The following is a 27,991-nucleotide window of genomic DNA, read 5'->3' on the forward strand; positions in this document are numbered from 1 at the left end:
TTTTGTCATGAAAACGGACAAGTGTTTATTTAATTAACCTCCATCATTTCTCAGGCAGCCATGTCTCCCAGGTTTAAAGACTAAAACCAACACTAAAACCAGAAACTTGATCCATCTTCTATTTACAAGTGAGATGTTCCTCATTAGTGGGTAAAAAAGTCTTGTTGAGCCACACATTATATTTGTTTTTTAAAAATACTGCTAGTCAATAGAAATATGAAACCATAACATAATAATTTAAACATTTTGCGACCCTGAGGTCAAGTCCCAAGAGTGAAAGAAATCTGACATTATTAGTGTTCTTGAGTACCTCACTGCCAAGTTGCATATTGTTTTATCATTTTCTCAAAGGCACGTTACCTGCAGACTCTGCAAATAATAAACCAAACAAAAAACTGTCAACACAAGACTATCTTTGCATGAACAGAAACAGCCCTGCACAACAGTGTATCTCTGAAACTCCTAAAAAAACCCGTACTCGACTCCACTGACAGTCACACCATTGGTCGTTATAATGCAAAGAAATAGGCAACAAATTAAATATATTACAAAAATACTAATCTTTTCAGCTCAGAGGTAAACTTGCTCTGTCACTGACTTGGCTAAAACTGACTGAAACTGTCAAAGGGAAGCACTAGCTTTAAAGCTGCATACCCTGAGCTATACCTCCTCAACTCTTCAATAAATTGAAAATAGCTGTTACATGCTCAAGAGACAAAAACCATCCCAACAGACTGCCTTGTTGAGATATGAACTAATTTCCCAGTGATAAAAGCCTATATTCAGCTTAAAAGACTCTTTCAGAAGTCCATAATTTAAGATTTGGTTGGGACTACAAGGGGGGTGACAATAACTTTTGATGTGCGCAGCCACCTAAGAAGTATCTGAGCTATGTAAATAGGAGAGTCAATAATTCAGACAGGCATGACAATACAAAAACAAATAATCACCACACCTTTATCCAGAAAGATAAGTTCGTCCGAGATAATACAGTGAACAAACAAGCTCACACAGCTAATGCCTTTAGCAAGGATAAGGCACTGTCTGTAGGACTAGCAGTTTTAACTTCTCCAGAAATGATGCTCATCATAGAATGCTGACCTCCGAACTGTGTGTTCATTCTGTCGAATTTCCGCCCTTCAAAAGGCAATGTTAAAAATTCAGTAAATCTTTGCCTTAGGCTGTAGGAAGTTTGGGGTGGGGGGAAGGAGAATTTAGTCCCATTTTCCAGAAACATTCAAACCTAACCCAAAGCTGGTATAATTTGTCTTTGCTCTTCTTGAAGGAAGCATTTTAGCAACATAAACCAATCCCGTAACATACTGAATACAGCAAAGCTAATAGAAAACATCACTAGTTTGTCAACATAAGCAAAACGTAGCAAACGCATCTGACTACATTCCTTAGTGTTGCCCAAACTCCGTAGAAGGTGTGCATAGCAACGCCAGTTTGTTAAGCAGAAACAAGAAGCCACAGCAAATCTCAACTTTCAATTTCCTGCCTTTTTTAACACCCGTTTTCCTTTTTTTTCTGAAATACGTACTTTATAAGATATCACATTGTGACACTTTTACACCAGTATGTCAGCTTTCAATAGGTTTGTCCCAGAGAATGAGGAGGATCTGTTGACATCATGTCACATTATAACAGACTGTTAAGTGGGTTAGATAGTTTAATCTTCTTCCACAAGAAGGAAGTTCATAAGTCTCAGAAGGAAAAGAAAATACAAGGTGTATCATTGCTATGAACTAATAGAAAAAAACTGTCCCAGATTTTAGAATTCTGAATAGCAGCCTAATACTGTAAATTTATTGAGAAGAAAATCATTTTGCAAAAATGGAATACAATTGATATACCAAGAATTTTTTAGCATTTAAAAATCATTTAATAACAGGCCTGACCATAAAATAGTGGCACAACAGAAACGTAGGTTGCAAATGTGACGTGGAATGCATAGAACCTCCGGGGCGGACCAGCCACAGTAAATACAACAGTCATAATCATGAGTGTAAATTCACTTTTATAACTGGCTTTTTCTTCTAGAAGGTAAAAGGGTGTATATAAATATTATAGATAAAACATTTTAAAAACATTGTTTTATTTTTTCAGAAATGCTGGAAGGGGTTTCAGGTCAGTCAAAAATGAGTAGGTTTGTTGGGCCAAAATTGCCCTTTCTGGTTCCTAAAGCTTCCTATGCTTATTATGAAAAAAACCCATGAATGATTAGGTGGTAGAAAATGGTGAAAACCATCAACTAAGGAGCTAATTCTCAACAAAGGACATGGTGTTTCAAAACACAGTGCTTAACAGCATTAACTTTGAGGAAGTAACGCTAGGAAGAATTTTCACCATCTTGAAAAAAAAATTAATATCCCATTAGCCACAAAACCAGTTCATTACCGAGCAGAATGGTAAGTTAGATATCTGCCTGTGAGGATCTCTGGATATATAGTTTGGTGGGATTAAATTTAAAAAGCAGCACAGAAGAATAGGAATTTTAAGGAAAAGAGGACTTACAGTACATTGCCTTGGGCCTCTGTCTTCATTGAAGGTGGTAACAATTTCCTAGCTTGCATAATGCTGCTATACTTAGTTTTAGTTGAAGAGAAATACAAACCTGAAAAAATAACAGCTACTCACTGGTTAAAACAGATACATTTGGCATTCCAGCCCACCAACCCTGCACTAACTTGTCATTTCCCCCTCATTGCCTCCCAGGATTATGAAACAGTGACATGCCTACAATTCAAAGTTTCCTATCCTACAACTGTAAAACTTAGATTTGCCAAAATATGACTACGACCCCTAGAAATCATCCCATAATTTTATGCACATTACATTTATGGGATAGAGCTTCACATGGTACATACAGTGCTATCAGCATTTTCTTAACAATGCAACTGAAACACCATTGTCTCATTCAAGCTTCTCTTCTCACTCTTACAATCAACCAGTCAGAAACACCACATTTATGATCTCACTTAATTCTCCTCTCCTAACAACTCCAGGAATTCCAAAAAGCAATCTGAAGAGCAGCATTTGATATGATCCCCAACTTAAAATCATACCATGAAAAGCCATTAAAACCGGCTGTCCTACGTAAAGAGAAAAGATGCTTGGCTAACTAGAGATACTTGATTTCCTCTCTCTGCTGTCAGATCTCTCCTTCTCTCGTGACTCTGTTCCCAAACTAGCAGGTCCCTACGTGTCGGGGGCTCCCTTTCGAATCCATCTCATACCTCACTCCAACTGAGCTAAGCAAAACCTGTGGAGCAGGAGTAACGTATCCCAACGTCCTTGTCCAAAAACCTTAAGAGAAACCGTGAAAAGGGAAATGTAAGGTTAAAAAAAAAAAAAAAAAGCCCAACTAAAATAAATTACGTAAAGTTCTGAAATCAACATCACTTTTGAGGCAACCTTTCCAGAGACCTCTTGGGTTCCTTTTTTCTCTGAAGCACCTTTTAAGTTGTATGGTTGTAAGAATAACTTTAACTATAGAAGCTATATGCATCTTTTAAGAATCACATTTTGATGATTATAAAAATTTATCTATTATACAACATAGGTCCAGCTACACTGAAAAAATTACACCGCTTATTGAAATACATTTCATTTTAGAAACAGACTACTAAATAGGTCTATACAAAAAACTCTAAAATAATTTCTGTAGTAAAATAAAGAGTGTGTTAGGAGAGCTACACAAACAAGAAATTTTTTTGTCTTTCTTTATAATGCTCAAATATACTGTGATACGTGGCTGGCTCACTCCATAGCCGGCACCAAAAGCTGAAAAGAATCCATTACGATACACAGTGATACAATTAATGCTCTGTATTAATCTCACAGCCTTTCCGATTAGTACAAAGAAAACCAGGCCTATCTCCTCTTTGAGGAGAAGTCCAGGATATAAAAGCAAGCATACCTCATCAGCTGATATGAAATTATAAAATTCCACAAGTCTCAGTATCTGAAATTTATAAAAGTCACCAGTAAAACACAAGCAAATTGGGTTTAAGTCCTGTTGGTTCCCAGGTTCAAATGAGCACTCCTGATCCAAAACAGGATTTCCTTGTTTCTTAACTGATTCGAGGGAAAAATCAGGACCATCTGCTGGGGCTAAGAGAAAGACAAAGATCCTCACCACCAACTAACCCTCTGTACTTCCATGAGGGCATGTTTCCATGTGCATAAAACGGGAAAATAGCTGGCAGGAAGCGAAGATGTTAGTGGTGCTGTGCTGAACTGTTTTTTTCTGCCAGGTGTCGCAGAAAGTTGTCCTCACTCTGGCCTCTGTGATTTAAAGGCTCGCTCTTAAAAAGAGCTGGAGGAGGGGGTAAATGAGGAACCGGGGGGACTGGGAGATGATGCGGATGGTGAGGATGAGGATGTAGGTGAAGGTGTGAATATGGGTGGTGAAGGGGGCGTGGAGGAAGTGTGCTCACTGGGTTCAGGTTGATAGGTGGAGTTGGGGTGGTGGGTGTGTTCACTACAGCAGGGATTGTGGCAGCAGGAGAAGTCGTGGACAGCGGGATCTGGACAGCAGTTGACACGTTGGCAGGGCTGGTAACACGGAAGCACTTCTCCTTGTGTGCCTTGAGCATGTTGGAGAAGCGAAATCGCTGGCCACACACATCACATGGGTAGGGCTTCTCCCCTGTGTGAGTTCTGCGATGTCTCTTCATGTTTGGGCGGCTGGTGAAGCTTTTCCCACAGATTTCACAGATAAACGGCTTCTCTCCTGCCGAACACAGATACGGCAATCAGGCACAGAACATCTGCTAATACTTACTTCAGCATACTTGTGCAAACAAACTGCATCCTGCAAAAGCTACTGTGGCTGCTACCTTCAGCAAATAAAGAGTCAGCTGTTCCACAGAAGTCCTCAGTCTTTATGAAATCCTCTCTCACCTTTGGATTTTGATGCACGAGACAATCTTTTATAAGGCTTTGGCAAGGGATTCCTTCAGATCAAAATAACAAGGAGTAAGTCTAACCTCTCATTTTCCTACACAGCGAATCACAGGACTACACTTAGTTAGATTTAACAGTAAAGTGATGCATTAAAGTCTCCTTTCTTATTTTCTAGGTTGGATAACAGTTTTGATTCCCAATTCCAAGGAATTGAATACAGCTAGAAGTATAGGAAAGTTTTTATCCTGAAGGTACTTGTGCTTTTCTTTGATAAGTCCTTACCAGTGTGTGTTTTCATGTGCTCATCAAAGTACTGTTTCATGTTGAAGTCTTTGCCACACCACTGGCACATGAACTGTTTGTGCCCGATGTGGATGCTCATGTGGGAACGCAGCTGATATTTGTACTGAAACCTCTCATCACAGTTCTGCAACAGAAGAACGGCAACCCATGATATTCGGACATTACACATCAGGAAGCAAGGCAGTCACGGGACAGCACTCAAATGTACCACGTGAAGGAGTAAGAATACCTCAACTAGTATACACACAGACCCTCACACAAACGCAGAATTTAAATTATTTAGCAAGAGTAGAATTTGGTCTGTACTAAAAGGTCTGCTAGCACAAGAGCCTTGGCAAGGAGCGTGGAACAGTCACAACCTTTAGTTGACACAGCTGTTGGCAAAAGCTCGGCAGAGACACGGTTATGCCAACAGAAAAGTGCTTCTGTCGGCTTAAGGTGTCATCTGGAGGTTTTGCAGCTCTGCCAGCGATCTCTGCTGGACTACAGCATACCTCCACTAGAGGACTCTGCTCACACAGCAAAACCAACAGCAGCTCTACCACGGGCTTGTTTTTCAACAAGCCAGTCTGTTTTCCAGCTATTATTTATTGGTATGAGGTAATTTCTCTCCCTACGAGTCTCATCCCCAAGACTACTCTGGTTGCATTACAACCACTACTATTATGCATCTGGCTGGAGTTGTGCCCCACTTTGTGGACAGGGTGAGCCACTAGACCTGCCCTGGACACAGGAAAGGCTCTGCACCCCCTCTGCCTCCATCATGTGATACCCACAAGCGTCCCCATCAGATGACTGAGACATTATCTGCCCCAGACATATGACCAGGTAAGTCTGTCCCATATGGTCTCCTTCCTGAGGGCAGTCATAAAATTACAATTGCAAATGCACGTGAATGCACTGGCGAAATACTCTTCCCCCATCCCAACACACACACACACAGTCGGTTTAAGAAATGCAAATTCAGAGCACTGTCTTAGATCTCGAGGAGGTAATAGTTTGCAGTGAGGACAATCATTTTTCCCACAAGTGAAAATCAAGCAGTAGTTTGTTTATTTTCACTGTCGCCACTTCAATCTGTTTCAAGTTACTGGGCAGGACAGGGAGGATTAACGTAATTTGCATCAGGCTTTGCTATGAACACCGAGGGATTCAAATCCTGCTGTAGCGTGTACTCATTGAGAAAAACACGAGAGCCTGCAGTAAAGGCAAACCAAATACATCTCTGTTTGAACTGCTGCTTGATGCACTCCTGCTGTGCTCTCCACATGGAAAAGAACTTTCCCCAAATTTTTATGAAACGGCACCTCATTTACAAGTCAGGCAATTCAGTTTCCACCTACATGCCCTACTGACAGTGTTACTAATTTTATGCCTTATGCTACCGTATCTGAATATATTAACAGTTGCTGCCTCACCTCACATCTGAAAGGTTTCTCTCCAGAATGCTGTAGGGAATGGACTTTGAGAGACATACTTCGTTTGAATGATTTTCCACAGGTTTCACATGTAAATGGCATGTCCTTTGTGTGTGCTGCAACACAACAGAACATTAGAGAGGGTCATTCAAACGCAAACAGCTCTCGAACCAATTTTTTTCTCCATTGCTGAGCAGGAAAATGATTAGTACTATACAGCTTGTAAGTATACGTACACACATACACACATATTTTTGCTTGCTGTCGGTACTACAGACTTGAACTTTTTGCTAAGGATAAAGCTCAGACAACTGGATTTGCCTTATTTTCTCCTCGAAACAGCAATTATGAGGTAAGAACCACAAATACACATTATGAGGCAGAACCAACAGAAGCACCGATCAATAACTCACCAACCATATGTTTCCGCACGTGGGCCATGGTGTAGAACTTTTTTTCACAAATCTCACAAGAGAATTTCTTTTCTGCATATCCGTGGACAATCTTGATATGTTCATGGAGGGACCAGAGCTTCTTGAATGATTTATTACAGGAAACACACTGAATGAATGGGATAAATAGAAGGAAGTTGAAATTAGAAAGATTCAGTGATTCAAGCTTGTGGAGTTAAGCCACGCATCTTCCTCTTGCATGACAAAAAGAAGACCAAAACAAGTCAAAATGCTGTACACTGTCTCAGACTGCACTTCAGCTTACATTTACTGTTTCACGCTTGAAACAATTACACTAAGAAAAGCCAGATCAAGCAGGATTAGAGAGGATGTTAACACGCTGCATTTTGGTGCCACCTGAAGAGCACCACAGCCACTGCACTGACTTATAAAGCTGGCTGCAGCCCTCAAGGAGCTAACACACAGAAGACAACTTCACAGGCACTGATGCTGCTGGTGTGGGAAGAAGCCAACAGAGGTGGAGGAGGCCAACACCACCGAAGTTGCCTTAAACCCATCCGCACATCCAGCCCCGTCTGCCACAGGAGCACCATGAGGCCTCAAACTCCAGATCTAACAGCCCGTGAACTAGTCAAAGCTCTCTCATCCCTTTAGCTTTACACGGAAGACAGCTTCCATCTTGCAGCTCTTGACCATGCGGAGCGTCTGATACACAGCTCATACAGCAAAGCTACTTGTCACCTCCGTCTTTCATGTTCTGCTCTTCATTTATACATATCAGTAGCACTGTAGGTCTAAAACGACCATACACAAACAATATTTTAATCTCTTCCCACAACTACCGTGAAACATCCAGAAAGTCAACGATGAGCTGGATCCACAGGCTTTCATGCATGTCTTTTTTTCCCCCCCAACAGAGTTAGTTCTTGCTAAAGACTTGATAAAAAAAAAATCCTTGTACAATTTTGAAAATTCCAGAATAATCTGAGTTGTGAAACTTGATAGTAGACACATACGTGAGGATACCAAGTCGTTTTCATCTTTGAAGTGAAGAGGAAGGAATTGTGGCTTGTTATTCTTTGTTAGTTGTTGGTACATCTCCATTTTTCTGCCCATCAATTACCCTCCTTCCCTCAAAGTGAGAAGGGGTGCATGCTATTCCCTGCAGAACTAGCAAATACTGTGCCTTCTGTCAACCTGAGTTGTTTCTCCTCTGCACAGACAAGTTATGCTGCTTCCACAGTGCTTGAATCTCTGCAGGCCTGGAAATGCTGGTACACTGTTCACCGTGCTGACTCCGAGGAGAGCCTCTGCCTCTAACAGTACCTACTTGGAGGCATGTCAGGAACAAACTGTAGTCTTTGGTGGGGGGGGAAACCCCTAGAGAATAAAGCAAGGCTAAGAAATGATCAAGAATCCTTTGATTTAAGGTTAAGCAAGCCCTTGAAGCAGTCAGTCTACAATTTGATGATCAGCAGCAGGTAATTTAGATCACTAATACTGAGAGCTACTACACACAGAGTCTAAGGTGACAGCACAAATTCTATCAAAGTGCTCATTTTGAAAGGATGAAAACCAGAAATTACCTGGAAAAACAGATATATTCCATCACTTAGATGAAAAATATAGAGGAGCCAGCCATGTTTATCAGTTCAATCACAACTTACATAATGAAACCAATTTTTTTTCCTAGACAAAGCTCCATATTCCTCTTGACATATTAAACTCTACATTAATGTAAAACTTTCATATCCCCTTACTCCTTTTGCCAAGTGTAATAAAAACAAATTAGCAGGCAGCTGTGAAACACATTCCGAATGTCAGGACAGACAAAAATAATTGTTGAATATATGCTTATACTGAGAATTTTAAAGATGACTAGCGATGCTTCTGGCACTAGAGATATCTGGGAAAGTTTCTGGACGTTATTCTTTTGGTACTGGATAAAACCCACAATTTCTACAATTTCTTCTCTTCCTATAATTTTTGGACATAGGAATATAAACCCCCAGAAGCATATGGGTGCATGGATTACAGGTTGCTTCTTCTTTCCATACAACACACAAACTATTCATGAATTCCTGTTTAACGTCAAAAGATTTTATGCTGTGAATGAGCCACCTGGTGATAGGGCATTCCTTAAATTTACATTTAAATGTTCTCTGCTACACTAAACTTTTGAAGTATTTATTTCAAAAACTGCGAGGACATACTGAAATTATGTATTTTACTAACTATGCTCAAGACTCATTATCTTATATTATACTCCTTCCTTCAGTCTTCCTCCTATGAGCTGAAACATAAGGAAAAAATAGCATAGCGTTATATAGAGCTGCATTTGAGTCTTACAGCAAAGAGAAATTGCAATAAATATTTCAACTGTCTCCCACGCAGAGGGAACTGAATACCAATTCAGTTTAGCATTTAAACAAATAAAACTTTCTGGTAAAACTCATCAGACAGACAAAAACCTTGTTGCCCTACAAACTCTCTCAACATTTCAGCTGCACAAAAATCGAACTCAAGCTGCTTCATGCTGGCAGTGGGATTATTTCAGAAGTAGGTGGCAACACTATGCCTAGTTTTAACAAGGCACAAAAATTGTCAGATAAAACAACAGTGCCCCCAGTTACATGAGAACATAGATGCCTATGAGCAAAGTACAAACCACCGATGAATCAAACTCTGAAACTCTTTCCACAACTTAAAGTTTAAAATGGTTCTATTACAACACAGGCTTCCATTGTTGTGTAAAATGAAAAGCTACAAATTTTCTGGTGAGAAAAACCAGAGATCTTTATATTATCAGTGAGATTTATTAAGCTTTGTACACTGGGAAAAGGGCAGGTTCGTCAAGAGGTTTAGTCACTGAATTCATACACTTCCATATGCATACATGAACACTACTGTAAGTTTCCTGTATATAATTATTTCAGTAGGATTAAAAAAAAAAGTTACATTTTAATGCAAGTTCAAATCCTGACTTCACTAGTTTCTTTCTCACCTGCTTGCCTCTCTGGTATTTTACAAATTTCTGATTCCAATACCAGCAACGTGCCGTAATTCCGTTCTCCTTTGAAACCTTACCTGGACATACTATGTGACTGAATTTCGGGACACTGAAACACTTTGAACTTTAAAGCTAGCGACAGCTGCAGGTGCTCAGCACCTGAGGAAGGAAGGTTTATCCTGTCAAAGTACTTCACTGCAAATGCACTTGTTTTCAGGCCAGTTACTCTTGAGTCTGACATTTGGTAAAGTAGCTTTGCGTTTTCCCCAACTCGTAGTTAAATACTAGAGTAACTCTGCTAAAGCAGATGTCAGTTGTACACTGTTCCCTGCAATTTACTTCTTTTGGAAGACACCAAAGTGTTGATACGTAGAGACAAGGTCTCGGTCAGAACCTGGTCTGTGCAAAAGATTTCCCCCTCTGAAGTGTCCACTAGCTGTATCCAGGGCACGACAGAAGGTATGGAAATCTGGCAAGCAGGTGAGCAAACCTACCTGGATATTTTTTTCACAGTCTGTTTGCTGGTGAAGGGACAGCTCACTTTCTAGAACAAATTTCTTCCCACATTTGTCGCAGATCTGCATGCGCCTGTGAGTGATGTTCATGTGCTTCTCCAGGTACCAGCGTGTGTTAAACACCCTGGGGCACTTCTCACAGGTTAAAGTCTCCTTCTCTTCACACTTTGATTTCTGCACAGGTGCCTTGGGCTCCTTTGCAGCTTTCTTCTTACGCTTGGGGGGCTCCACACTCTTTCTACGACCCCTTGTAGTTCTGGGTGATGGGGAAGTTGTGGCTGCTGCAGCAGATGCAGCTCTCCTTGTTCTCCTTTGTGCAACACTAACTTTTTCCACTCTTTTCTCTTTTTTCTTCTGCCTCTCATTTTCCTCATCATCATTACTGTCTTCAGTGGCCTCTTCCCCACTGTCACCCTCCTCTTCCTCACTGCTGGTCTTAAGAACAGCAGTCTCTTTGGACTGGGAGGGGACACCCTTCTCCCCTTTTGATACATTTAATGTTTGGTTGTTAAGGTTTACCTCTACTATAATCTGCTCCCTTTTGTAAGTCACTTCATCTTCCTCCTCTTCTTCCTCCTCAGAGTCGTCAGAGTTTTCTCTATCTTCTTTCACAGCCCGGACCTCTCCTACCGATCTGTTCTCCCTGAAATATGGCTGCTCCTCTCTTTCATGGAGATGTGGTTTACTCATTTTGCTGTCCACCAACACAGAGTAAGGACTTCCTGACTCTCTCTTGTATACTTTGGTGGACAGATCAAGCTCCTGGCTGGCACCATGATAAAACGTGGGTGGCACTTGACCACGGCGACTGTCCTCTTGCGCCATCCCTGCTACATGTGTGGCACAGTTTTCAACCAACTGTTGGCAAGAATTGGCTGTTTGACTCATTTGGGGGGCCCTGATTCATTGAGCACCTTTAATCCCAGAAAACCAAGTAAGCAGCTTTAAATCTGGATGGACTCTCAAGACCGATGCCTGTTCCATCTACACAGAATGAACAGAATATGATTCTCTGCTGGTGTTTAGCACTGATGTGTAGGTCACAGAATCCTGGTATTATGGCAAGAGCAGAGCAGTAGTAATTATTCTTCTGAAGAAAGTTGCCAATGAACCGTTGAACATTTCATCTATAAAAGACAACAGAGAAAAAGTCAATTAAAAAAAAAATCACTAAAATGTCCAGCAAATTCTTTTGTTTCGAGTTGGTACTACTGGGTAAAGCACAGAGTACACTATCCATGAGCTGTATTTCCTGGGGGTGGACTGTTCTATAGCACTGTCTCAAGCAAACTGGCAGTTAGGTATAAATACGTGCAACCTTTTGTGGGGACCAGAACTGGTACTATGACTCCCCAGATATAGAAATCAAGGCATGCTATTAATTTCAAAATGAATATTCTCCACCTGCCAAAGATCACTGCCACCCGCCTCAATGCTGGGCCAAGATGCTGATCCATGTTTCTCCTGCACCCTTGGGAGCACTGATAGCCCCAAGACTCTACTCTCCATCACACAAGGTACACACCTACACAGAAATCCCTCTTCTTCTGCACCTCCCGAAAGGAGCCCATCCTTACCCAGAAAGAGGACATATTACACTGAACAACATTCCAGTGATGTAGATATGCATGAAGAATTTCAATGGAGACATTTTCAACTTGCAGCACTAAATCAGATTAAGAACACCGTGTCCCCTGCCTGTTTCCACCTCAGAGATCCCTCATACGGCCTCTTGATTTAAGGCACTTATTCTTTTGTCTCATTCTCCCTTCCCCCAGCTAGTTACTCCTCCGTGCAATAGGCAAACAATATTACATTTACCCATCTAAATTTCACTTGCAGTTATCCAAGTTGGAATTTGACCAGGACACTTACTTCCTCTAGCAAAAAATGTCACGTGATCCCTAATGAATACAAGTAATCAAGCGCTCACATCTATTTTTCACCAGGACAATTACATTTTGGTAGCACAGTACTGCAACACCAAGCCAAGATTTTTGGCTGTGCAGATCAAGTCAGAAATACATTTGAACTCCTGACCAAACTGCATACTTGGAACTAAACCTGCAACAGAGGGTGCAGAAGAGGAGAATTAAGGATAGAGCCCGAGACACATCGCATGACTAGATGACAGAGAAGGGCCCTAACAGAAAATGGATGGATCGAGCAGCCAAGTATGAAGAAAACCGGATCCCCACTACCAGAGTCTGAAAATTTCCTTACAGCTATAAGCTTGGGCTAAGTCCAGCAGACAGGTATAAACCACTTGGATTTTGCAGAATCATATGGTCATTTTTATTAGTAGCATTATTGGAGCAACAATAAAAAGCAGCCAACCTAAAGCAGTATTACAGACATGAATTTTTATGATAAATTTCCTTCCACCTCGCACTGAGTTAAAATACTCTCCACACCACAAATGCAGTAACTTCCATCTAAACATGTTATAGTTTCGATTTTACTCTTCCACCAGAAATTTTCTGCTTTGAAGTGATTTTAAGTGGAGAGGAGCTGAACCTACCAAACCACCTGGTCTCAGTAGTATGAATAATAATAATAATTAAAAAAAAAAAAAAAAAAAAGACTGAACTGTTTCCTGCAATCTTTGTGAAGTGACACGCTGGGGAAAGTGACAGTCCAATAGCGAGTCATCTGATTACCTGCTTAAAGTTAATTAAACAAATTTTCAAACAGTGCTCCAGTATTTCCAAATGCACTCAAAAGGCACCCTGAAGATGCCTGCTGGAGTGAGTGACCTGCAGACAGACTCACAGCACCGCAACAGCGGGCTCTATTCCAGCGGCTGCGTATTTGCTCCATCCTCAGCAGGGTCTCAGGTCCCAGCTTCCCAGCTCCAGAGGCGAGGCAGGAAGGCGAGCGCCAAGACCCAGCTGGGCCAGGAAATACGTGGAGATGGGCTGTTAACATTGGCTTGTGATCACAAGTAATATTCAGATGGAAAAGCTAGTAAATAATAAAATAAACTGGTTCTGATTGCAAGCCAAAATTAACAACCTGATACCCAGGAAGGCCCTTAGAAAGCAGTGGGCATGATGAAATCCAGTTTAGTTTTTCCTTTAACAAATTTAATGAATTATTCAGAAGCTTAGAAAAAACACTATGTCATATAGAAAATGATACCCGATTATTTCCTCAGCATATTAAGCATCTCTCGCTAGTTGCATAAGTAAATCAGGAAGGCTATCAGAATGCTGCTGCTAGATAGCCAGAAAAAGCACAAAACTTGTCATGAAAAGCAAGCTTTACCTCCACCCCCCACCTACTGAATGTTGAAATATTCTCTTTACGTATCCTGTCATCATTTCACCCCTGCTCATTTAAGGAATATTCTGTATAATAAACCACTTTGTATGAACGCAGTACCACTTCAAATAAAAAAAAACACAACAGGGTTTATTCTGAGTTATCAAAGCTATTTGGTCTTAAAACCACTTCAGTCTGCAGAATCAGTAACCTACTTTCACTTTGAACACACCGCCTGCTACCCTCAAGGGACCCACAACTTTCGAACAACATTATTTAACAGTCAAACAGCTGGTAAAGCAAAGCCCTCCTTATACATTTAATACCATCAACACACTACTAGACTTCTGACAGCCCTGAGAGAGAGTAGTTTAAATACTGTCCCAAATATTTTAATAGATTTTTTTTCCCCTTAAGTTTCTAATCCCAAATGTAAGAAAGCAGCATTTGGGTGTTTTTATCCCCCCTGCCCTCCTGGTGGGGTTTTTTTGTTGTTGTTTTGGGTTTTTTGTTGTTTTTTTTGTTTTGATTTTTTTGTTTTTAAAATAAGTGAATCCACTTTTTTCAAAGCTGCTAAACAGCTTGGGCTCACACAATGAGTTTCAGCCATACCATGAAAGGAAGTAATTTAGGTTCTGATAAAAATGTAAAAAGAATACACAGTTTCAAAGCAATTTTTGAAGAAGCTTATCAAGATATAAACCTGAGGAATAACTGTATTATGAGCATAGAATGAAGCTGTGAGGTACATACAACACTTAGTAATCAAAGAACATACAAGAAAGGTTTGCAAGCCTACAAATATTCAAGGCTCAAACCCAGAAAAAAGTACAAACAACTTGCAGACGAATGTGTAGGTGGAGGAAGCACGTGTATGTGGGAGCAACACTTCATACAATGCTTTCGCTACTTCTAAAGAAAAACCACATTTCTTCACATTATCTGTACTAAAAATAGACCAATTTATAGCAGAGCCCGCTATCACAATTACCTGCCCCAGCTTTGGCTCGCTAGATGCTTTGAAATCAGCACAGACCAAGTGCAATATACTCAGAGGTTAATGACTTTAAATTACATGTCCTTAGTTTGCCCTCAGAGAGGGACCAGCTTGACAGTCTGGCCACCTTATATTTTCATCTAACCTGTGCCAAGGACGTACGATTTGACTTCTGGCAAGCATCCACCAGAAACAGACACCAATGTGAAGAAAAACACTGCTTCTTCCAGCTGTTGTAATAAGCGAAGTGGTTGCAGAGTCATTTCTGGCTATGAAGGCTCCCTGTGAGCTACCGACCCCTGCATGGCCTGCAGCTGTTTGCCTGCTATCACAACCAGGCTGCCAGCTCCACAGATGTACACTTAACTGCTCGCTCTGCCTGCCTGATCCTTCTGGTGGCTCCTATAAAAGGATGCAAGAGGCACTTCGGGGCACTCCACAACCAGCGATGACCCTGCCACTCCTGGTCAATGTGACAGTGACCTAATTTTATTTATTTATAACCAGTTTAATTGCTGCCCATAGAAAAGTTATTGATATTAGCTCTGAAAGTTGACAGATGCTGGTCTAATTCACTTTGCTGTAGGTTGGCAAGTCTAGAAGCATTGCAGGCACAAGGGTGATTTGTCTACAGACACAAAGACAGCATTGTATCGATTTATTACTTAGTTAACATCTGGAAGGTTCCCCTGCTCTTCCCAGATAGCCATAAGGACCAGAAAATTCCTTTAAAAAACCAGCCATACCTCAATTCACAAATCAGCGGCATTTGCCACAGAAGTTTTGCACACACCATAAGGAAAAAGAGGAAGGACGGTAAGAGCTTGGGGCTTTCCTGCAGCTCACCTACTTCTTGTATGCAAAGGAAATGCTATGAAAAATGAGATTGCAGTAGTCGATGCCCAACATTAAAAATGCACTAATTTATTAGTCATCCATTACTTCCTTTGTTATAATATAGCCTTTCAAGATAGGAACAGAGTATTATATTTTTGTTTCTGTTTACTAGAAACATGTACTAGATTTCACTTCCAGCTTGGTACAGTTAAGAAGTGCTCCCAAGACAAAATTATTCCTCCAGAAGTATACAGCACCAAACACGCGGGGAACTTGAGCCACAGCCAACACTGCAGCACTGAAATACCACACACCTTATACGAGCATTACAAATTATTTGCATGGTCCCTTTACCACACGAGACAAGCCCCCAGTTGAGGCAAGTGTCCAAGGCCAGGTTGGATGGGGCTTTGGCCAACCTGGTCTCGTAGAGGGTGTCCCTGCCCATGGCAGGGGGTTGGAACTTGATCTTTAAGGTCCCTTCCAAGCCAAATCGTTCTGTAATTCTGTGACTGGAGGGCATGAATAGGTTTTCCATTTAGGTATATAGACCACTATATAGAAAACCAAGGTAAATGAGAAAGTTTTAGTATATCGAAATTTTCCATAAAACAAAGCTTCTCTCAAACTACAGTTAGAGAAAGTAAAAGTTAAGAAAAAATTATAGCTGTGTTACAATTAATGTCAATACCATTTTGTATATGCATTAACAATCTGAAGTTTTCAAGGATCCTGGACATCTTTTGGTTGGATGCTAATATCCAGCAGCTCCATTAAGTCCTGCGGCAACTGGATTTGCACGTAGTTTACAAGCGGTGAAGCAACCATCTGCATAAATAAATAATTTACATTATTTAAGATAATGCACCAATTTGAAGCTAGTCAAGTAGTTGTTGAAGAAACTACACTCAGGAGTAAGGCAGTGGTTGCAGGTTGGGGGGATTAATTAAATACAGCTCCAACATTATGCCAAACCTGGGACACGTTACAGTCTGGCTACCACCCAAATTTCTAACCAAAACTGGAGCACCAGCTTCCCTGCTTCCTTTCTACTCATCAGGTAGAAATTTCTAGTACAGCTAAAACCTATGTGAATTCAGAACGTGAGTCTAGCTCAACCCTTTCAAAAGGACAGTATCATTTTAAGTTAAATGCTTTCACACTTACTAGTCATATTATTTGGATGCAAAAGAAGTATTAGAACTATGATAAACTGGCACGTGTTTATTCTGAAAAGCTGATAAGCGAATGCATCACTCTGGTACATAAAAATGTAGAGGTAAATAAGAGCGTGACTTTTCACTTAGCTTCTGTTAGTAATAATCAGTGTTACCCATTAATCAATTTCAAGTCAGCAGACAGGACAAAAATACAAGAAAATGCATCAGAAAAATATAATTTTCATTGTACAGATACAACTTTGCTTTGAGTATACTGCCAAGCACAAAGTTCTGCAGTATATTGCCTAAAAATAACAAAACAGTAATGCTTTCTCACTGCAGCTCTGCTCTATGAAATCCTTAGCTCATGTGAATTCCAAATAGCATATTAACAAGAAATGCCTGGAGATAGCAATGTGAAAACGCAAAGTGCTTGACTAAAATGGTCCAGTCACCTACAGGTTCAACACATTAGCAATATTTCAGAGCACACAAAAAAAAAGTTTCAATATACTTGCACAGTTTGAAGAACAGGTGCATGAAACAGAATAGTGCGCAGGCACAGCAATTCCCAGTTAGTGGGAAAACACATCTGGTACAAGTTACATCATGTCAGCGGATAGTAATCAGGACTATCACACAAGAGAGAATTATTTATATCATCGTACAATCACTCCTTTCTTGTGCATCTCAGCTGCTTTATATGCAAAAAAACTGAAAATATGTTAAGTGGTGAGTTTTATCTCAAGAAAGACCCACAGTCAGCACATCCTCACAGTTTTTGCATTTCTATGGGCAAGTACTCAAGCTTGCCTTTGCCCATGTAAATTTAAAATAAAAAGACTGACTGCTGCTAAGAACTATTCTGTCATCTGTTAAGACACGAAGGGACAGCTTGTAACACCCACCTAAGAGAAGGTACTGCGATAGGTTCAGCTTAGTAGAGCTCCAAAGGAAAGGAGGGAAGAGTAATTCTATCTACTGTATCAGAAGGACAATTTTGTGCAGCTGACACAGACTTGGGAATATGGTGTAATATGGCAAGAGGGTATTTGGAAACAGCGTTCACAATTCCTGGGACTGTTCTGTGAAAAACAGAAAAAATCATAACTTTATTTTCACTGCAAGCTCAAAATTCACTTGAAACAGATTTTCCCATCAACTCATATAAAAGATCAGACATGAAATGGTGTGTGGCACTATGGCTTGTATTTTGGTGAAATTAAAGCTATGTCACATATTTGGGCATCTGCCTCAAATGGATTAGTCTTGGTACAACTAAGCAAACCGACACGCACATCATAAAAAACCAACAACGCTGGCAGCAACTGAAAGTATTGCAGGGAGTCTTGGCAGGGAAACAAAAGACTGGAGAGTGAATAAATACTGTCCAATTCTCAAAGTAAAGGTCTGCAGAAGTATGTTTGACAGGGTGGTATATGAAAGCCTGAAGACGCAGCAGAGCATCTAGACTGTCCCATCTTCCAGTTATTTTTTGCGACCATTCCAAAAATACTCTATGATAGGTATCTTGCTAACTCAGCAGGCAACATATTTTCACTGTATGGAGCTGGCTATTTGCCTGTAAGTATTAAACAGTCTAATGGAAAACGAAGCAGACCATATTTCCAATTCCAGAAAAATGCCTTATATAATATCCTGTGGCTAAAACATAAAAACTATGATAAAAAAAAACCTTCAGGCTTTTTCCATTTCTTAAGACAAATTATTTGGCTGTATCTAGACACATGGTTTGAGGACAAAGGCTTTCAAACCAGTGATTTCCAGAACTGTGAATCTGGAATTTTTTCAAGCATTATCTCCACAGAAAATAGTTTAAGAGGTTGCCATTTCAGAAGTCAGCAGCATTATAATCCCTCAGCTTTTGCAATAAGCTGAAGGGTTTCTATTGGCTATGAACTAGTTTTAGATGCGACAGCCATAAACCTCAACATTTTTCTTTTACTCGGCAAAACCATCTTGAAAGAACTTCTAGAACACCACGATATACACTCAAATTAAAAGTCTAAGCCCTTTCTACTATCTTAAATATATAAAAATTAAACACCTGTGACTGAATTAGGAACTTCCTTCTATTCAAACCTATTGTTGTGTCTCATCTATATCTTAAACCAAAACCAGGTAGTTACCACTCAACAGCGGCCATTCACATGTATATATCTTTCACATTTATTATTTTTCTATAATTGCTTGATAACTTGAAGACACATAAATGAAGCCCAAAAGCTTTACATGACCACATTAACAGATTATCTGTCCCTTCGAATTTGTATACTCATCAAAATATGTGCCAGAAGTTCAAAACTACCCACTGCTACAATACTGAGGGGCCATTGTTTCTCCCATTAGCCTACTCTTTGTTCCAAATCACTTTTTATTGCCTAGTATTCCTCTTGTTCAGTGGCAAGATTCCTTTTTGCTTTAAAAACTCTTGCTTTCATCATTATCTGCTCACATATCTTGAAGACTAGTAAAAACTGCACTAAGGTTTTAAACTGTCCATTTATATTCTTAGATGTCAGTGATGACACTTCCTATTAAACATGACTAACATATTCTAACATTGCAAATGATTGCACTAACAATAGAGGCTACACACAAAAAGAAAATCTTCATCCTTCAAAAAGGAAATCTATCATCAAGGTCTCCCAAAGTTAGCATTGTTCTTCACAAAGAGGAGTGGAGAAGGAGGCACTAGATGTGTATCTGTGTCTTTGAGTATGTAGATGGAGATCAGTTGAGGAAGCTCAAGAAAATGTAAATGGTCTGTCCGCAAAGTAATTCTACCCGGACATTTATTCTGGAGGAAAGGTGTTCTTCCTTGCTTTAAGCTGAGAGCACTAACTTGGCAAAAAATAATAAACTTTTATATCCAGAATATCCTTACCTCCTCTCCTAGCAAGCCCTAAAGGAGACTTTTACAACAGTTTTGTATATTTTACAGAAGGGTTCAGTTTAAGAAAACTCAGACAGGTTATTTGCTTACACCTTTCTGCTGATCAGCCTGTACTACGCATCACAGCATGTAATGCGCCCCTATGTCATTTATCTTTTACACTGCAATAATGGAATGTTTAAAATAATCTCATCTGAGGTGAGAGTGTGATGTTATACACACACACACTTTACAGAGTCCCTCAGTCACAGCTTAATGTAGTTTTTTACAAACATTTTGATTCATTTCCAGTCTACCAGTTTATCTTAAAAAAACCTGCTAAATATTTTGGAACTCTGCTGAGTGGTATGTAGTAGGAAAAACGGTTTAAATAGCAAAATCTTCTTTGGCTTCATGGAAGTGTGAATTTGATCTCTCTAAAATAAAGTTTGTTCTTCTCACATCATTGGAATGTGCTTACAGATAGGTTTAAAATCCTCTCCATTTTTCACTTAGAGCTCACACACTAGAAAATTTTGACTTTGAAACCAGCAACAAGTTTGTAAAAACCTCCATAGCAACAAAAAAGCTTGTAGCAGCTGCACAACTGTCCCCTGCACAGCAGCAGATGCACTAGCTGGGAGGAGCATGACTCACCACTCCCGCACTGGCAAATGCTGTGCTGATGGAGCTTTCCCTTCTTTCCCTCTCTTGGGCTTCTCTTCCTTTCAGACTGCCCACAAACACACACCTGCATTCGCCTGCAGAGTTTCAGTTTTATAATTTCTAGCATTTTAACTACTGAATCGCCAGACACTACTCGGATCAAGGCCAGCTAACCTTGTGGCTAATACAAAGATGATATGCGTGTTCATGCAAGCACAAATCACCAGCAGAAGTTTAAGTAATCTGGTGTTGACAAAGTCTAAATGTGCCAATACCAAAACTATACTATTGTAAGTGTTTCTTCTTGCACAATGTCACAACGCTCCCGTAAACCCCAAATAACCATTCTGTATGGTTATCTTCCACTACCAATTACTGTCTTGTTTGGAGCTACTGATTCTTCTGAAACATTACACACAGAGTTTGTTTTAGATGCACTACGTAAACTTTTGGAAAAACAGACCGTCTTGCTTTTATAATATTTACATAATTTAACAAGGCACATTTAACAACACACAAATTTATCAGCTTCCAAGAAATGCTAACCAAGTAACAATACTTCAACAGAACTCCTATTTGCACATATTCTACCTTTGCAAGTAGAAACTACATTCAGGGCTCTCCCTGAAGTTAACAGTTAGACACAAAGCTGTTCAGCAAGTCTACGTGCGATCAAAACAGACACTGTACCATGGCAGCAGTTCATCTCAATCTTCACATGTTTTACGGTTGCAATTCTCAAGCATAAATACTCTTCCCACTGATACAGTGGATTTTATACCCAGTTCCCCTCTAATTCATTATGCAGCTATGGAAATCTTATCTCCATTTTGTATTTAAATTTCCTTCTGGGCGAAGCGAGGACAGTTATCAGTTAAGGCCAAAGTTACTCGTTCATTTTAATCTGATCTAAGTCTGTATGGCTGCCAAAGGAGGCTGTACACTTTCCCTATTTATATGCCAATGCTGGCATTCTTAGGGTTGCAGGGCTAGATGCCTTGGGAAATCAGTCTGCCTGGAAAATAACCATTCCTTGGGATAAATTTTCAGCTGGATCAGTTCTCTGAACCAGCTCACTGTGCAACTTCATGAATACTACTGTCCATTACAAGATTTTGCTTCCTGAAATAATTGATTTGTTCTACAGGTGCAATCTGGCTTTCACCTTCCATTAAATACCAAGGTAACAGAACCAGAAGCACAAAAACAGATCTGTGGGGAAAAAAAAAAAATCTGAGGATGATGTTTAAGAACGGAGGTGGAAAAAATAATGTATTTTCAAGAACCTGTAGCAAACAGCATTTTTTTCTCAAATGACTTCAGCCTTTGCATAGCTCATGCTTTCATTTAAAAATAAGTTCCTAATGATTATAAAAATATTCTTAGATACCAGCGTTCTCTCCTTACTGGCATGTTATAATCTAAACCTACAGATTTATCTTTAAGAACAGTAGGATCACAGTTATAGGCTTCAAGTCAAATCCACATCACGTCAAAGGTCTGAACAGACTATCACAGAAACCACCTCAGGACCTACCCAGTGGTGCACAAATTCCAAATCTCAGCAATGAGATGCTGTCTTTACAGCAGTCAACAAGTTTCAGGGTGAGAGAGAAAACACTCGAAAAAACCCCACAAACCCAAACTTTTCTTTTCCCTCTTGACAAGAAAGAACAGTTACTTGGTCCCCAAGCAAGACAGGGAATAGCGTCTCAGTAAGAATCTCGGTAAGATGGGGGTTATTTGTGCAAAGGAAGGGTGAGAAGGGAAGAAGAGTGTCCACTGACAGTAGGGATAATTCACTTCATCTTATTGTCTGAATTTAAAGTGCTCAGAGTGTAGGATAATAGAAGTTGGTTGTGCACAGGAGAGATTATGTTAAATGATTTTATAGCCTCATAAGTGGGCTAGGTGATTTATCAAAGATAAGTAGAAGGCAGGATCCTTCATCAGGAAACCTGCATGTTAGAGGAAAAGCTATGAAACTCTAAAAGAAGGAAAAGAAAAACTTGTTTCCTAAACCAGTCTTAAGAAAGGCAGCAGAAAACAGCATAATAAAGAAAGAGTAAGGTGAGCGGACACCAAACAGGAAAACACAAGAATTAGAATGAGTTTAGAAAGGTACAAGTGGAAGAAAAAAAGTGCAACAACGTTATATGTTAAAACAAAACTGCCTGACAAAAAGTTGCAATTAAATTCAGGACATAGTTTTTCTCAGACTTTTAAACTGCAGTCAGCATGGCATTTCACTCTGACTAATAGATTTTGTCCTGCAGCTAGTATGTGTGAAATGAATGATTCAAGACATGCACATTACTGTAAAGCAAACTAGAGATACTCAGCAGCCATTTTTACTATTACATGACATAGGTGATGAAGATTTATTAGGATATGTTTCTGTCCCTGCTAAAGACTTCTGAAGTCACATCTATATACCACAGCTTGTATTTTCATCATGTCAAGCCTACTGGTGTCACAGTGCATTAAACAACTATCCCAACACATGTTCCTCAAAGTGACATGCAGTTAAACTACGGGAAATCTAAGCACAGTACATGCCACTTAACAGGGAACTTGGAGAATTTACTACAGTGACAAAGCATGCAAAGTATACTGAGGAATGACAATCCATCTGGTCCCACCATTTATGTGAGAAACACCTCAAATTTGCTAGCCTGAAAAAGAAAAAAAGGGAAAGTTTCTGGAATCAAGGACAGAGCTCCCATCATTGTATGTATACATCATAGTATAGTTTGTTAGAAAGGACAGAACCAGAAAACCTCCAGCAGTACGAGCAGGAAGGAAGCTGCTGCTTTAAAACATACGTAGCAAAAAATATCTGCATCAATCAGAAAACATAAATACTCTTGTTCAGCAAACATCCAAAAATATTACAGTGACACAGCTAGTTGACAGTACCTGCTATGTGTTAGGATACCGGACACTAACAGCAATCGGGCTTTTTGTTAGAAATAATCTGCCTTCTACCATTAAAATCACAGTTGTCACTGCATGTAATTTGCCTTCAGACAGCACTATTAAGACACATTCCATAATTCCCTTTTCATCACATAAGCACTAAAAAGACTTAAATAAGCATGACCTGCAAGCAACTGTGGAGCTCAGAACAGATTTTTACTGTCTCCACAAGACTAGTCAGCCATAGAAAAAGCAAAGTTCTAGTAAGCTTTCTGCACCTGCAAGATTCAGCTATGCTCCAACTCAAATATTTGCAACTTTTTGTGTACAACATTCTCATAAAAGAAGGTATGTGGATCAATGGATGCTTGTCTGTAAATTTTCAACTATAAAACTTTCTGCTTGTGAGGGAAAAAAAAAAAAAAAAAGCACTCTACTACCTTATCCTACCAGGCCATCTGTCTTTACAGTGATACCACAAATATTCCTCCGAAATTCCAGCTGAAAAATTTTCTGTTCACTTGTTTTTAGTACCTGGGACAGAATGAAATTGGCTTAACAGGTTTTGTCTCAAATCTTAATATGGATTCTAATTCCAGTAACCTATCCTCGAGCAGGCCCGCTCTCTATTAGACTTGCCTTTCATATTACCTTCCTAAAATCACTTTTCCACAGAAAGAATCAAGTTTCAAAACTAAAGAATACACAAACAAGAAAGCAACGCAGCATAAAGTGCTGGTAGTTGCTTAGCATAGCTAAATGTTTCTCTTGAGTGAAAACTACTACTCTGAAACCTCCTCAGGGAAGGGTGTCTGAAAGTGTCAAGGAAACTAATGCAAGCTGCTTGTGTTAATGAGTTTAAGCTGCTGGCACCAGAGCTACAGCCAGAGTTTCACTCCCTATGCAGTTGTTTTTCAGGAGGGAGGAGCAAACTAAAAATCACCAATTTAAGATCACTTGAAAAATTAATCATTTGTGAAGGTACTTTGGAAATTAGGTACTAGAAGTTTAGGCTATAACAAATGTTTCAACCGAAGGAGGAAAGTCTGTCTGTTACACTATTACTAGTTATGAGAGCTACATAAATTCTACTTAAGAGTTATAAGCAAACCCCACCCACTTTCCAAAATACTGAAAATGAAGATCCTGCAAAGACCTAAAACGATACATAATTTTACTCACTTATAAGAGTACGTGTTTAAACAGAGTTTGCAATTTCAGGGATAAATTGCTTTTTTATCAAAATGTTCTGAAAGGCATAAGATTTGTCACTTCTAGACAAAACATCCTTTTACGTTAACAAAGGTTATTTACACTTTTGATACAATAAAGAAGTTATGGCAAAGTTTTTAAAATATGTAAGCCTAGTATTTACAGTGGAAACAGCTGGAAGTTAGGCATTTAGATCCTGACGGAACAGGTTAAAAACTACACATTCTTACTGGAAAACACTGTCTGAAATAATTCAACCATACTTCCTCAGCTTGAGGAAGCTCAAGACATTATAGGGTCATGTCAACTGCAGACAGTATCTGCTCATTGACTGCATTAATATTTAAAGTATGCAACTTCATGATAATAAAGTGACCTCCACATAAAAATCCACATTTTTTCTCACTATTGTGAGTGAAAAGACCCAAACTTTGGTATCATAAGATACTGAAAAGACAAACAGCACATATTTAGCAAAATGCAAATTAATACTGTTTTAAAAAACAAAATTATGTTCTTCAAAATTTACTTCATCTTCCATTCAGAAGCAAAGATCTGGATCTTGTAGGGAGAGAGCTGTTTCACAGCAGAATGCATTAAGAGATCAGCTGTTCTGTGCTGTAGGAATTTAACTGAGAGAATCATTATAAAATATTTTAATACAATAACAATCCACTGAATCAGGTTGTTAGATAACATATCAATCTTTTCAATTGGTTGGTACTTCCTTCCAATTATGTCTCCCTTTTGTGGGGTTAGAGAGAAATTTATTCTTTGATAAGGCATATTATAGTGTGCCACAGAGAAATAGGTCACTGATGACATGTAGTTTTGTAATCACCTTAAATATACCTGTGCCTATCTCAAACATGCTATTGGTACACCGCTCTTCCATTAGGCACTGGAACAGCACGTGATATCAAGACTGGAAGATGGGATCTTGTTTACTGAAAATACCCATTTAAGGCAGCTGTACAAACTCAAAGGACTCTTCCCAAGTCGTTCTTATGTGGACATCTCATCTCTAGGTGGTATAACACCAGACAGGGTATGTTTGGTCTATAAGTAGCTTCTTGTACATATAAAGACTTTCATCTTTAGATGAAATTGCACCTCTCAGTCTGAAATTTCCACATTCTATGATTCTGGTAATGAGAATAAAACCAGAACATCCCAATATCTTGCACTTGCAACAGAACCTGACAAACTGCTTTTATAATTTACCTCCTATATATACCTAACCATTCATACAAAACTGCTCAAGAATTTACATCAGTCAAAGGCTTCTTGTATCAGTATTAAAGAAATAATCAATTAAGTCCTTTAAAACAAATTCACAATAGTCTATAATGCCAAAGTTTCTTTTGATCATGTACACATTTGAAAGATTTTTTTACAAATACTACAGATGCTAAGCCACAAAACATTTACTGAAGTGATCTTCCCAAATACAACTGATGTCAATTACTGCAAATAAATGCTGAAGTAGCTATGAGTGCTAGTCACCAAATATTAAAATTATGAATAAAATCTTAAGTGTCTGACATCCCATTACATGCAATTGCTTAGTTAGAAAAATAAAAAGCTTTCATGATTTTGCACTTCTCTCTCAAACAAATACTCTCTGAAAAAGCTTTCAAAATTTCTACCCCTCAACTACACATTTACACTGTGAGTTTACTCTGTATCTCAACTTTGTTATCAACATCTAAATTCAAGTGTTGGCTGCCTGGGGCAGGGATGGGACTCTTCATCCATTCAGCACAACCACCTTATTGCAAGCGCTTTATTATTCTCTATAAAGCAGAAAAAAAGAATGCATCTTATATGCAGGTAGACAAATAAAGGGGTTTCAAATAGGTACTGATGAGAACACTAGAGCCATGTAAAGAATGCAAATTATCTGTTAGCGTAAAATACTAGATCTTTTTAAAATGACATTTTCCTCCTCCACAGCCTTTTAACCACACCAGCATCTATAGTACTGCATCTATAAAACGCATTTTGTCAATACACACCAGATACCTCAAGAGAAAGAGCGTCCAACTTCTACATGCGAACAATCAAGCTGCAGTCAGTCAGCACAGTGGCAAATCAAGGTGCACCAGACCATCCTTCACAAATCAATGCTCACGCATTACATCTCCTTTATTCAGCGCACACACACATACCCCACCATCATTCTCTTGATTCACCGCGCATACACCACTGTCAACAAAGCATGTGCCAGTTGCCATTCCCAGAACAATACAGCTCAGGTCATCCCCTGAAAAGATAAAAATGCACATTCCTCACATCCTTTATGTCTACAGTACTTCCCTCCCTTTGACTTAAATCACTTCTACTGCACAAAATGCCAAAACTCAGTTGTGATTAAAGGTACTTACATAATACTATTAAGACCAAAAGAAAAACATTATCTTGGAGCGTATCTTTTCATTCTAACAATACCTGTACCAAGACATCCACAGGACCAAAAGTTGCACAAAAGGCAGTTAAAAATCAAAACAAACCCCAAAGCCCGAGGACGCACATACCACAACATACGTCCTGAGAGCAAAGAGATGGGGAAGATACCTAAGCCCAAGACTGAGGAAGAGAGAAAACATCTGATTTTTTTTCCTCTTCATGCACCCGGACCCAGAACCAGCTACTGGAGAAGGTAACATTTCATTTCCTCACCTACCCAATGACAACTCCAGTCCCAGAATCAAATGCATTCAAGAGCCCCGTTCCCTCCTAACAATCGCGGATCGTGCACCGTCGTGGCTGCACAATTCGCAAGTGACAAGGAGGAAGGAGAGGGCTGCCAGTGGCCCCCGCACCTCCATGCCACCACTCCGCGGGAGGGGGCTGGAAAGCAGAGGCAGAAAACGAAGAGAGCTGTGGGCAGGCAGTCCAACACAGCCAAATGCAGCAAGATTCCCCCCCCCCACTTGCTTCGTACAACTCACCTTCCCTCCCCTCCCCCCAGGCAGGTGGCACAGCCCCCTCCCAGCGGCCAGGACGGATCCCCCGGTCCTCCGGCAGCATTCCTCCCCCGCCCGCTCCCCTCCTCCCGCGGGGGGCTCCCCTGGCTGCACCCCCTCCACCCGGGGGGTGCCCTGCCCGCACCCTGCTCCCCCCCGGGCACGGCGCCCGCCTCTGCCCCCGCCCCCCCCCCCGCGCTCCGCTCCCTTCCAGGCCGGGAAGCGGCTCTGCCCCGCTCCCTCCGTCACCCACCCCCGGGCTGGGCCTAGCGTTGCTCGGCGGCTGCCGCCAGGCCCGAGGAGAAGGGGGAAGGGGATCCCCAACCGAGCGGGCGGCCCACACTCACCCAGGCCGATCCCCTCAGGGCCGCCCCCGCCGCCTTCCATGCCGGGCGGCGAGGGGAGGGGGGCACAGGCGAGGCGGCGGAGGGCGGGTGGAGGAGGCGAGGCGGGAGGGCGGAGGGCAGGGCGGCCGGGGCCCTCCCTCTCTCCCTCCGCTCG

The 27,991-nt window shown here is 40.4% G+C and overlaps 1 protein-coding gene across 1 annotated transcript; it reads right to left on the reverse strand.

Moving 5' to 3' along the window:
* ZNF652 (zinc finger protein 652) lies at nucleotides 1-27,977 on the reverse strand. The gene is made up of 6 exons (XM_075775187.1): nucleotides 27,838-27,977; nucleotides 10,550-11,697; nucleotides 7,046-7,193; nucleotides 6,633-6,748; nucleotides 5,194-5,338; nucleotides 1-4,738 (listed from the first exon to the last, which is right to left on the reverse strand). The coding sequence occupies exons 2-6, from the start codon at nucleotides 11,456-11,458 to the stop codon at nucleotides 4,224-4,226; spliced, it is 1,833 nt and encodes a 610-aa protein (XP_075631302.1). The 5' UTR covers nucleotides 11,459-11,697; nucleotides 27,838-27,977; the 3' UTR covers nucleotides 1-4,223.
* Nucleotides 27,978-27,991: the final 14 nt, after the last annotated feature.

The sequence above is a fragment of the Balearica regulorum genome, chromosome 24 (assembly GCF_011004875.1).
Source record: "Balearica regulorum gibbericeps isolate bBalReg1 chromosome 24, bBalReg1.pri, whole genome shotgun sequence".
Lineage (NCBI taxonomy): Eukaryota > Metazoa > Chordata > Aves > Gruiformes > Gruidae > Balearica > Balearica regulorum.

What these genes read in the sequence shown, in the direction of transcription:
- ZNF652 (XM_075775187.1), bottom strand. Translation starts at nt 11,458, where the DNA reads ATGAGTCAAACAGCCAATTCTTGCCAACAGTTGGTTGAAAACTGTGCC. An exon ending in ACTGTGAAAAAAATATCCAG is followed by an intron (nt 7,194 to 10,549) that starts GTAGGTTTGCTC and finishes CCATTCATTCAG; the next exon opens with TGTGTTTCCTGTAATAAATC. An exon ending in GCACATGAAAACACACACTG is followed by an intron (nt 4,739 to 5,193) that starts GTAAGGACTTAT and finishes TGTGTTCGGCAG; the next exon opens with GAGAGAAGCCGTTTATCTGT.